General features: G+C 45.5%; 1 protein-coding gene across 4 annotated transcripts in view; it reads right to left on the reverse strand.

The window, feature by feature from the left end:
- The window catches only part of GAB3 (GRB2 associated binding protein 3), a 75956-nt gene that overhangs the window by 26347 nt on the left and 37319 nt on the right, over positions 1 to 12290 (reverse strand). For 2 of the 4 annotated variants that reach the window (XM_034649113.1, XM_034649115.1), the window contains exons 2-4: positions 8366 to 8669; positions 5741 to 5960; positions 4818 to 5296 (exon numbers count right to left, since the gene is read on the reverse strand). In XM_034649113.1, the coding sequence (XP_034505004.1) occupies positions 4818 to 5296; positions 5741 to 5960; positions 8366 to 8669 (1003 nt within the window). The remainder of the gene's footprint in view (positions 1 to 4817; positions 5297 to 5740; positions 5961 to 8365; positions 8670 to 12290) is intronic. The other 2 variants (XM_019793620.2, XM_034649114.1) reach the window with 2 other exon arrangements.

Consider the following 12290-nt stretch of genomic DNA (forward strand, 5'->3'; position numbering starts at 1 on the left):
AACAAAAAAAAAAAAAAAAAAAATGAAGGTGAAACAAAAACATCCCCAGAGAAATAATAAAGATCGAGAGAACTTACTGCTAGCAGATAGCTCTTCCTTATAAGAAATACTAAAGGAAGACCCTTATACAGGTTGAAAGGCAATGCTACCGGATGGTAATGCAAATCCTTGCAAAGAACTAAAGAGAATCATGTAGGGTAAATATAAAAGACAATAGAAGTATATCATTTTCTCATTTTCTCTCTTAACTGATTTAAAAGGCAAATGCATAAAACAATAATCAAAAACTTATTTGGGGAGAAAAGACGCCACAGTTGCCACCACATCGGGGATTTCTGGCTCTTCTCGCTTTGCCTTAAATTCAGGTGTCTTTCATGAATAATCAAAAGCAGCAAAAGTCAACGCTATCAGGCTAGCTTTTTGAAACCAGAAAAAGAGATGAAAAAGAGAGGTTTGACCCTACTCAGTTTGACTGTATTATTCAAGGCTTAACTGAAACTGGTGCTGATTTGGAAGCAGTAGTAAAGTTTCTTGATGCTTCTGGAACAAAACTTGATTACCGCTGATACGCAGAAACACTCTGACATTCTGGCCCCAGGTGGTACACTGGCAGATGACATGATGCACACAGATGTCTGTTTGTTTGCAGCACGAGAAGACCTAGAGACTATGCAAGCATTTGCTCAGGTTTTTAACAAGTCAGTCAGGTGTTACAAATACCTGGAGAAAGGTTTTGAAGATGAAGTAAAAAAGCTGCTGCTGTTCTTTTTTTTTTTTTTAAGATTTTATTTATTTATTCGACAGAGATAGAGACAGCTAGCGAGAGAGGGAACACAAGCAGGGGGAGTGGGAGAGGAAGAAGCAGGCTCATAGCGGAGGAGCCTGATGTGGGGCTCGATCCCAGAACGCTGGGATCACACCCTGAGCCGAAGGCAGACGCTTAAGGACTGCGCCACGCAGGCGCCCCCGAAAGCTGCTGCTGTTCTTAAACAAACAAACCCAACGCAAACCAAACCAAAACCAAAACAAAACAAAAAACAAAGCAAAACAGGGGCGCCTGGCTGGCTCAGTGAGTAGAGCGTGTGACTCTTGTTCTCGGGGTCGTGAGTACAAGCCCCATTTTGGGTGTAGAGTTTATTTAAAACAAAACAACTAGTAAACTTGATAAACTGCCAGGAAGACTGATTAAGAAAAACAAATGAAGGCCAACATTATCAATATCAGGAATGAAAAGAAGCTATTATTACAGATCCTACAAATAGCAAGAGGCTATTTTAACCAATTTTATGACAATACATTTGAAAAATAAGGAGAAATAAACAGATTGCAAAATACAGAAAATCTGAAGAGTGTGCTAACGACTACAGGAAGAAATTGACTCCTTAATTTAAACATCTTTCCTCAAAGCAAACCCCATGCCCCAATGGCTTTTCTAATAAATTCTACCAGTTAACTAAGATAGAAACAATACCAATTACACACAAATTTTTCCAAAGAATAAAAAGAGAGGAAAACTTCCTAATTTGTTTTATGAAGTCAGCATAACCTTTTTTTTCCCCTACCAAAACCTGACAGAGTTATCACAAGAAAAGTATAGGACAATCTCCCTCAGAAACACAGATCAAAAAACAAGTTCAAAACAAAATATGAGTGGGGCGCGTGGGTGGGTCAGTCATTAAGCATCTGCCTTCACCTCAGGTCATGATCCTAGGGTCCTGGGATCGAGCCCCACATCAGGCTTCCCGCTCGGCAGGAAGCCTGCTTCTCCCTCTCCCACTCCCTCTGCTTGTGTTCCCTCTCTCTGTCAAATAAATAAATAATCTTTTTTAAAAAATAGCAAAATGAATGTAGTAATTTATTTAAAGGATACCCCTTATGATGAAGTTGAGTTTATTTCAGGAATGAAAGGTTGGTTTGGCATTTAGAAAATCAACCAATAAACTTCCTCACATTAATGGGATAAAATAGAAAAATCATATAATCATAAAATGTTTCAACAAATTCGATATCTATTATGATTTTTAAAAAATAACACTTGGCAAAATAGGGTTATCCAAGAATGTCTTTAATCTACTGAATGGTATGAATGGTATCGACAAAAATCTGTAGGTCACATTATAATGGTGAAACGCTGGAAGCTTTCCATCTGAGATCAGGAAAAAGAGAAGGATTCCTGTTATGACCACTCCTATTCAGCAATGTCCTGGACTTCCTAGCCCAAGCAGGGACAGGAGAAAAAGTAAGTGAAAGATATGTGTTATAAAAGATGAAATGCAGTTATTATTAGTCTTTGCATGTAATATGATTGCAAACAAAGAAAATGCAACATAATCTATAGTTTAGAAAAGTTAGATACAAAATCAAAACATAAAACTAAATTGATTTTTTTAAAGATTTACTTTATTTATTTGACAGAGAGAGAGAGAGCACAAGCAGGGGAATGGCAGAGGGAGAGGGAGAAACAGGCTCCCTACTAAGCAAGCAGCCTGATGCAGGGCTCAATACCAGGATGCTGGGATCATGACCTGAACCGAAGGCAGACGCTTAACTGAGTGAGCCACCCAGGGGCCCCGAAACTAAATTAATTTTTACATAATAGCAAAAAAGTTATTAAATACCATTGACAATAACATTAAAAAAGAAGAAATACATGGAAATATGTTATAAGAGATATGCAAGACTCCACTAAAACCTGCAAATCAAATTATAGACAGAAATCGAATAAGACCAATATAAATGGAAGGATATTTCCTGTTCACGAACTGAAAAACTCCACATTGTATGGAGGTTGAATCTTCACAAATTGAATTTTAGATACCAGGCAATCCGCCTCAAATCCCCAATATATTTGTGTATGTATGTTTGGAACCTGACCAGCTGACTCTAAACTTGGCCTAGAAAAGGCATGTACTCTTTAAGAACAGGTGAGAAGACTGCAAGACAGAAATGTCAACAATTAAGGGAGTATGGCATTGGTGCAGACTGGACCACGGGGCCCAATGGGCGAGAAAATGAGCTGAGATGGAGACCCTCCCATACACAGCATTTCATTTATGGCAGAGGGGGCGCTGGAGAGAGTTGGGAATTTGAGGGCCTTTGCAATCGAGGGTGCTGGGTCACTAGATGGAGATCCATGTGGACAATAATGAACCTTGACTCCAGTCTGCTGTCACACACAACCATCGATTCCAGGCAGACCTCAATGGGTAAGGCAGAACAACAAATCTGACGTACCCCCTCTGTTTTATTGGATCCATTTTGCTTCTATCCATCACTGTTGTTTTGGGTCTTTGTTTCATGGTCAAAACCTCTGTTTTAATGAGTTTCATTGTGATGAAACTTTGTTGCCTTCATGAAAAAGAATACAACCTAATTGTTTCAGGTCTGTCTTGAAATTTTAAATTATTTCAACTTTTTGTTCTTCAATTTGAGAACTTTTTTGAAAGATTTCATTTTTTTAAGTAATCTCTACCCAATGTAGGGCTTGAACTTACGAACTCCAAGATCAAGAGTCACAGACTCTACCAACTGAGCCAGCCAGGCACCTCTTCAATTGGAGACTTTAGATTCATTTTCATATTCTATCATTCTATTGGTCTAGTTATTTCGCTTCCCAAAATCTACTTACATACTCTTCCAGTTTTCCCTTTTTGCCCACTGTTCACACGTTATAACATTAAGAGCTTTTGCGTACTCAGCATATACTCATCTCATCAAGGCTGGCGGAAGGAAGTAACGTGTAGGGGCGCCTGGGTGGCCCAGTCGTTAAGCGTCTGCCTTCGGCTCAGGTCATGATCCCAGTGTTCTGGGATTGAGCCCCGTGTGGGGCTCCCTGCTCGGCGGAAAGCCTGCTTCTCCCTCTCCCACTCCCCCTGCTGGTGTTCCCTCTCTCGCTGTCTCTCTATCTGTCAGATAAATACATAAAATTTAAAAAAAAAGAAAGAAAGAAAGAAAGAAAGAAAGAAAGAAAGAAAGAAAGAAAGACAGAAGTAATGTGTAAAGGTCCCACCACTATGACACTAGGGGAGGTCTTTGCCAGAGGGACTTAGCTCCACAGTCAGAATGAGAAATTTACACAATTTGAAATGAGTCTGCATTCCTTAAATTTGCAGAATTCCTTTAAGATATGACCTTATAGGTAGCAGTGTGGGAGTGATTACATTGATTATATTTGGTTGGAACAGTGGCGGGGCAGGGGGTGGGCAGAGAAAGGGAGAGAGAGAGAGAGGAGGCAATAAGCCAACCCCATCAGAATAAACAGCTTTACAGAAAAAGGCAGAAGAGGGCTCCAGGAGGGCATGTGAATAGACGAAGCCGACAGGGCTGGGTGAGAATCACCTTGATGGTGACAACGTGGTAAAAAGCTACATCACTAGTGTACAGTCAGCTAAACCTGGAAAGAACGTGTCGGGTGGGGGGATGAATAGGGCTGATAGGATTGTTGGAAAAGAGAAGAGCTATGGTTTACCACGTCACTTCTCACTATGCATGTCAGAGCCAAAGAATGGAAACTGGCTGAACGGAGGCAAAAGATATCACCTTCTATACTGAGTGGGACCCTGAGCGACTCCAAACAAACACCAGGAGCTTGGTCTCAGGTGGGGAGCCCATCGGCAGCCAGAGGCACCTAAGTATTCCTGCCAGTGGCCAGACTTGAAGGAGAATTGCTAGCAGTCAGGCTATGTGCTTCCACAATGACCTGGCCCTACTGGAAGACTGGGCTGGCTTGAGTAAGGGACACTTGCCATGTCCTCATGTGGACACAAGGAGTAAAGAGGAGGCAGGCTTCACTGACAGTGTTAGCATCCAACACTTACCTTTCCAGGTTCTCATGTTATCTAAACCAGAGAGAGAGATTCTTCTTGGCATCATAGTGCACTCTGGCTTCTTGATGCTGCCGTGCCCGCTCCACGGGAGCTGCTTCTCTTGGCACCGTTCAGAGAGATGGCTTGGCTTAGGGGGGCGAGGAGGTGGCATGTTGGACACAATGTCTAGTTCTTTTGCCTCATAGGGCAAGGAACCTTGGTTTTTATCTACCTGAATGGTGGAATTTAAGGAAGTTTCCGGCAATGGTGAAGAATAGTGATCCCTGGTTGGTCCATTGATATCTCTACTCCATATCAGGGCAGCCTGAGGCCTCAGGGAAGGAGCCTTCTGAGAGCCACTCCCATGGCGTGAGGGGTGAGCCAAGTTACTGGGGGGCATGGGCTGCAGGCAGTCAACAAAAACGTCATCAAATGAAGTCTGTTCCAATGAGCGGTCTGAGTTTGACCAGCTCTCACATCTGGTGGGCAGACTGAGGGGAAAAAAGCATATAAATGTGACTGAAATGGAGCAAGTCCATGGCAGAAGTCAGAAGAAGAAAGCCACCTATCCACTACTAAACCCATGCTAGCCTCTTTTCCATGCTTCCACATTCCCTCCACAGCTCTCACTAATCCCTGGATGCAGGAACCAATGGTTTGTTGATTTCTGTCATCCTATCAGTGTCAGATACATATGAAAACGCAAGGTTAGGCACAAAAGCCACACGCATGACTCATCCCTCATAGTGGTTGAGGGTGATCCGTCCCCACCTTGGCTGCAGCAGGAAGAGGTGAGAGGAGACACACCCACTAGAAGATGCTACAGCTAAATGGACTGATTTGGTCAGAAGCACTGAGCACATGTCAGTGACAGAGCCCGCCAGAGAAGGCAGCGGACGTTCTGCAGACATAGAGAGACGTGCACATAAGCATACCTGGCATGCCGCGGTCTTCCAGTCTCACAGTTGGACAGAATCAGATAATCAGGAAGGGAGAGAGACTCTGACTCACTTCTGCTTTCCTCAGTGGCTACGGAATTGGTACTTAGGTCATCTCTCGGCAAGGGGGAGCTGACAGCATGGGCAGTGGGAAGGGAGCTGGCAGGAGATGGCTGGAGGGAGGAGGGCATGTGAGAGAAGCTCTCCATGGAATCTGCTGGAGAAATCATTTCCCGGGTTAACGTTTAAGAATGGCTATAGCACTCACTCACAAATTCTCAAACAGCATCTACGAGGCCAAATACAAGATGCAAATCACAGCTGGTGTTTGTACTGATGGAGGAGACCATTTCCCCAAGCTATAAACAATGTCTGGGGAAGAAGGCCAATGTTCCGAGAGTGAAGTGTTGAATCAATTAAGAGTAAAAAAAAGCCAAGCATTCTTGGCCTAAAACTGTGCAGTAACACAGTCTACTCATAGCTTCTTTATGGTTCTCGGCCGTAGCCTTGCATCGCTGTTTATCCATTCAACAAATACACACCCACACACACATATATTTATGCGTGACATGTATGTACATACTTACATATGCATTCGTGCTGAACTCTATGTCTATTTCTGCCTGTTCTAACTCTGCCAAGACAGATCTGCCTCACTGGAATCTACCGTCCATTAAAGAAGACAGACAAATCAAACATAAATAAAGGATACTGGTAATGATGTGTAAGGAATAGGAGAGAAAGAAATAGGGTGTGATGGCCTGTAAAGCCGACATTTCTCAAGGAGCATGATATTCAGAAACTTCCAGTGAAAAGCCTACTTTTATTTCCCCTTTGAACCACGCTGGCAGAAGTTCAGGATTCCTGAGTCGGAGAGGCCCAGAACTGCCTGGGTTCAAGTGCAGGCTCTATTGTCTAGCTGCTGTCACCGTGGGCATGCCACCTACTTGCTGCAAGCTTCCTTCTTCGTGAAGTGGAGATGCTAACAGTGAATTCGCCACAACATCGTTCTGGAGATAAGCTACCACAGAAGAGCATTTAGCAGAGCTCCTGGCCAGAGTACACACGATGTGCTGACTAGCTAGGGTTGCTGGATACAGGACCAAACATTTTATGTGAAAAGCCACAAGAAAGACCTTCGGGCGTGGTTCTCAGATGAAGAGGAGTCTGTTCTTACATCCTCCTAAAAATTAAGGGCGGGGGGCTACAGGGAATGATAAAGGTCATGGGGGTGGTTTCTGGCTTCCTCCAAATTCCCACCAGACCCGTCCATTTTCTGCCTGGTGCCTGACTCATTCCTATTCCTCTTTGGATCCTGGGAAACATGTTATATATATCTATGTTTTAGGATAACTCCTGGATGAGGAAAGAAACAGAGGCGACACATAACATGGCACACAGATATGTATGCAGTTTGGGCTGAAGGTAGAGACTAGGGTGGCAAAGAGTGAGTGGCAAGCCTGGAAAAGTTGGTCAGGGATGCTCTGCTTGTTTGCACCAGGTTGGACTCTGCCCAGGAAGGATTCACTGCAGCTTTGCAAGTCAGCTTCACCTGTTGTAGCAAGGATAAAGAGCTTGCCATCACTTCATTTCCTTTTATTTGAGTGCTCTTGCAGCTCAGTAATGTGACTGTATAGCTAACTGCACTTAACTAAGCTTCCCAGGTTCATGAAAAGGAAAGGATTTTGTCCTCAGGAAACAACCCCCCACCCCCACCCCGTGCCACCCTAGAGAGCTACAGCTGACTCTCCACCGCCACCTAGTGCTCCAATGTGTGTTTCAGTGGCAGGGGATAAGCATAACACTAATGGTGGAAATGTTGAAGCCACTGGCGACTGGAATTGAGGACTGAGGTTTTGTCTGCTAGACTGACATCCTAAAGGAAATCAGATTCAAGATCTCACAGGTTGAGGGTCAGGGCATGGTGCAATGATGTCAGGGGCTCCACAGCAAATTCCAAGAAGGGAAGTGAATTGTAATGCTAGGTGCACAATACCCAGTATATTACACAGGAATACGTGTGCATGCATGTGTATGAAAGAGAGAGAGGAAGAGTGAAAGTGAGCAAGAATGAGAGAAAGCAAGTGAGGGGGAAAGAAAGAGAACAGGAGCAAGAGCCCAGGAGTGGCCCAGAGCAACCTCAGAGCTAATTTGCCCTGCACAGACCTCAAGCTGATTGGAGATACGAGAAATTCTTCCCTGCCTATGAGAAGGAGCCGAGTTCTGTCTTTCTACCGCCCAGTGCTGAACAACCCAAATGACAACAGAAAAACTGGAGTTCCATGAATTACTGAAAAACGCTGAGATTTAATATTTCCAGGAAATCAGCAGCAGCAACAACATGGGGAAAATCAGAGCCCTCCTGGACATCCTCACCCACATTCTACTTTTACTCCATCTGTTATCTGTGGCTGATGCAAGCAAAGCTGTGGAGTGGCTTCGAAGCCACTGAAGTCACTTGTCGTGTGCAGTGTGTGGCACATTTGGGCCTGAAATCTCGAACCAGGTGAAAGGAAGCCACCTGTAGAACTGTACTTTGTGGGAGAAATTCTGACATCCAGTAGCCTGTGCAAACAGCCACGGCCACCCCGTGGCGCACAGGAAGCCCGGCTCTGCTCTCACCTGCGCTGTCCTCCAGCTGGCCCAGGTTGCAGACCTGGCTGATGCTGTACACCCACGCCAGCATTTCCACCTCGGTCTCGGCCACCAGATAAAATGTACGAGAAGCCGTCTTGACAATGAACACGAAATTATTCTGAAATTCCTTCCGCACGAAGCCAGGGCCCACGTGCTTCCACACGGCGCACTCGCTCAGGTCGATCACACGGATGGGCTTGCTCGAGTGCTTGCTCCTGTAGTACTCCAGGACGTCAGGGTTGCCGCTCATGCGGCCCCGCCGGAGGACAAACCAGCGCTTGCGCCAGGCCTGCGGAGAGGCAATTCAACAGGGGTTTACTGGACCGACTGCTCTTGCTTCTCGGATTCTGTCACGATCCTATTTCATGACAAGGATGGCAGAAAAATAAACCAGCCATTCCAACAGTGAAATGCAAAGTCCACCAAGCTTTGGATGAAATGACTAGTGCACCATGTTCAAGTCTGTTTGATTCAATGATTGTAAGGATGGGTCCTTACTGGGGAGTGCACTGACGGCATTCACACCCACAGGACAGGGGACCAGGGTCGTGCAACCGTCACCATCAATGCCGCAAAGGTACGTAAGAGAAATGTATGTATCGGCATGCAGAAAAAAACCTTAGTAACAAATGAGAAGAAAGCTTTCTTACCACTGTCCATCTCAATCCAAAAGCCAAGATCAAACATTCAAATCAGACACAAATGAGGAGTGCCCACCATTGTCAGTATCATCTAACACTTATTTAACTTCTAGAGAATTGCTTAACAAGAAAAGAAAAATCATACACCTTTGACAGAGAGGATTATCATTATCTGAAGTTAACGACTGTCTTTCTGTAAATCCCCAAGTGCTTTACCATAACCCATGTAGTCTCCAACACTATCCTATGGGAGAGGTAACTATTTTTATGTCTGCTTTATGTTTAAGAACATTGAGGTTCGGAGAAATTAACTAGCTGTAGGAGGGGATCTGAGCTCAAGTGAGGATGGAAGGACTAGGAATGAGTGTGAGGTAAAAAGTAGAGAAAGGGCTGTAGCCAATTCTTTAGCAATGTCTGCCTGTAAAGTGGGAGAGAGACACAGAGAGAGAGAATCTTAAACAGATTACATGCTGAGCATGAAGCCCGAGTCGGGGCTCAATCCCACGAGCCTGACATCATGACCTGGGCCGAAACCAAGAGTCGGTTGCTCAATCATCTGTGCTACCCAGGCACCCCCAAAGGATTTTTGTTTTTTTTTTTTAAAGATGGAAGACACTTAAGCATTCACCTCCTAAATCACTGTTTCCCAAACAGGCATTGGGATGCCTCAGGGGGCATCTGAAAATAGGTGTGTTTTGTGTGTCCTAAAGGCTGGGGGTGGAGCAGGGCAGGAATTGTTTGGCCTAAAGCTATTGTGCCATGTTGAGAAACACTGTTAACAACTAAAAGGAACTTGCCACAGGGATTTCAGAAAGAGCCAAGCATTGAGGTGAAATGATCAGGGTAAGCTTAGTCCATGCTCAGAAAAGATAATGATGTTCCAAAGAAACCAGCACCAAGACACGACTCTGCATGCCACTGGAGGTACTAGGGAAGACCTGAGGGCTCCTCAGCTCCCCACTTACCCCGACCTAGAATGAGCTACCTCCTTGGGTATGAGGCCTAGGAAAAGATGCTTATCTGCAATTGACTGTGGCCCCTCCGTTCTAAGGAGTCCTCAGTATCTGTAAACTTCCCTGCCATCTCCTGGAGAAGACCTTCCTCAAGTTCCCCATTTTCTTACATTAGACACCTCGCTTTCTGTGGTGGAGAATGGAGCCCAGATGGGTAACAGGCTGACGGGCTGACAGCAGGGCTCTTTTCCATTGGAGATACTCGATGTTGCAGTTGGCAAATGCAAGTGGAGAGATTTATAGCTCTGTGGTTTGCTCTTTTGAGCAGTGGCATGTGTGACAGCAGGAAGTGTGGGCTTCTGCCAGGAGGCTTGGTGACCACTGGGACCGGAAGTCTTTCGTATCTGGAGCTTCATTTACACCTGACACGTTTATAAGCCCACCAGCTTAGACCAAGAGGCCAGGGGAAAAGGAAAAGCCACAGTCTGGAGTGTTCTCAGCTCCCTCCCTGCCCAGGAAATATGAGATCCAAGGCAGCAGAGAACTTGATCAAGCACTGAAAGGGGAAGGCCAATCATCACAAAAGACCTATTACGCCTCAGACTCGAAAACCCTTTTGAGGCCTGGCAGGGGCAGCCATCAGCAGGTGGACAGCCGCTTCACACTGGGTTAGGACAAGGAGGGGAAAACGGTGCCTGGCAGGTGAGCCCTGGCTTGGTTCTGCCTTCACAGACACTGTAAACCTCTGAGGAGAGGTTTGGCCACTTGGAAGAGGGACAAAACGGTGCGATTAAGTCCTTGTTTTTAAGACAGAAGAAATATGGGGCGCCTGGGTGGCACAGCGGTTAAGCATCTGCCTTTGGCTCAGGGCGTGATCCCGGCGTTCTGGGATCGAGCCCCACATCAGGCTCCTCCGCTATGAGCCTGCTTCTTCCTCTCCCACTCCCCTGCTTGTGTTCCCGCTCTCGCTGGCTGTCTCTATCTCTGTCGAATAAATAAATAAAATCTTTAAAAAAAAAAGAAATATTAAGACAGAAGAAATAACAGCACGTTTGTGTGCTCATGGGAATGATCCAGGAGGGAGAGAAAAATTACTGATTGAATAAATGCCTGTTGCAAAAACATGGCATTGGATGGAGTGGAGCTACCAAACAGGAGAGAAGGAGCTCAAGTGTCACTGTGGGCTTTGGAACACGGGGGGGATGGGAAACTGGGCAAACAGGGATATAAGGCCTAATTCCTGGGTTCCCTGAGATGGTGCAGGCCCTGGGAAGGGGTCCAGGGGATGAGGGAACACCGTATGTGCCTGCTAAGGAAAGCCTTCACGGGGATCCTGGGGTACCCCAAACTTTCCAAAGGCGACTTTGATAGGGAAATGTGAAGAGGAACTTTGTTGTACTTCCCAAAAATAATTGTAAAAGAGGAAGTCAAACTGAGTGTAGAACCAAGTTTCAACTTAATTGCTCTTAGTTTTATGGGAACAGCTTTCTCATTCTTTAATAGCAGTTTTGGGGGAAAAAGTAATACCAAGAATCACCACGCATCCTGCCAGACGATAGACACAGAGAAGGGGGTGAGAACTGGTCCCTAAAAGAGCCTGCTATCTGGCTGGGATGGCGAAGGGGTAGAAATATGAAATGGGTAGATTTCAACTCAAGGCAATGACTGCATGGACATTCCGGCCTTCACTCCTTTGTTCAACAACCATCTCTTGATGGCCTGTTAATATACTGGACACCATGCAAACCGTGGGAAAGCACAGAACAAGGCACAGGGCCTGCCACCCTGTCTTGTGGGCATATGGATAAACAGACAATTGCAGTCATTATTATTATGATAATGGAAAGCCAAAATTCTATGGGAACACACAAAAGACACATCTCTATCAGATTGGTGGGCCTGGGGAAGCTTCCAGGATGGCTAAACCGAGCCTGAAGAAGGGCCAAGGAAGCAGCCAGTGCAGAGGCATCTAGTGTCCGACTTACGCTTTGACTCCTGAGGCATCCATTTCAACGACTGCCACTTTGAAATGGCTCCCACTTCAAACACACTTTCTCCAAGGAACACAGGGCTAGCCACACCGCTGAACGGAGAGCAGGTCCCCTCACCCCACCAAGGCACCTCTGTTTTACAGATTGTGGTTGGTTTTGATAACTGACCATTTGGGCCACTTGTGTTTTCTCTTCCCACACTTGTGTTTCAAACTCACCAATAGTGAGTCCATGACACCCTACGCCCCCCCCCCCGCCTGACCCTAATAACAGCAGAACCCCAGGCCCCCGTGAGCCCTCTCTCTACGGACAACCCTGCTGTGCG

This window comes from Ailuropoda melanoleuca, chromosome X (assembly GCF_002007445.2).
Source record: "Ailuropoda melanoleuca isolate Jingjing chromosome X, ASM200744v2, whole genome shotgun sequence".
In the NCBI taxonomy this organism is placed as follows: Eukaryota; Metazoa; Chordata; class Mammalia; order Carnivora; family Ursidae; genus Ailuropoda; species Ailuropoda melanoleuca.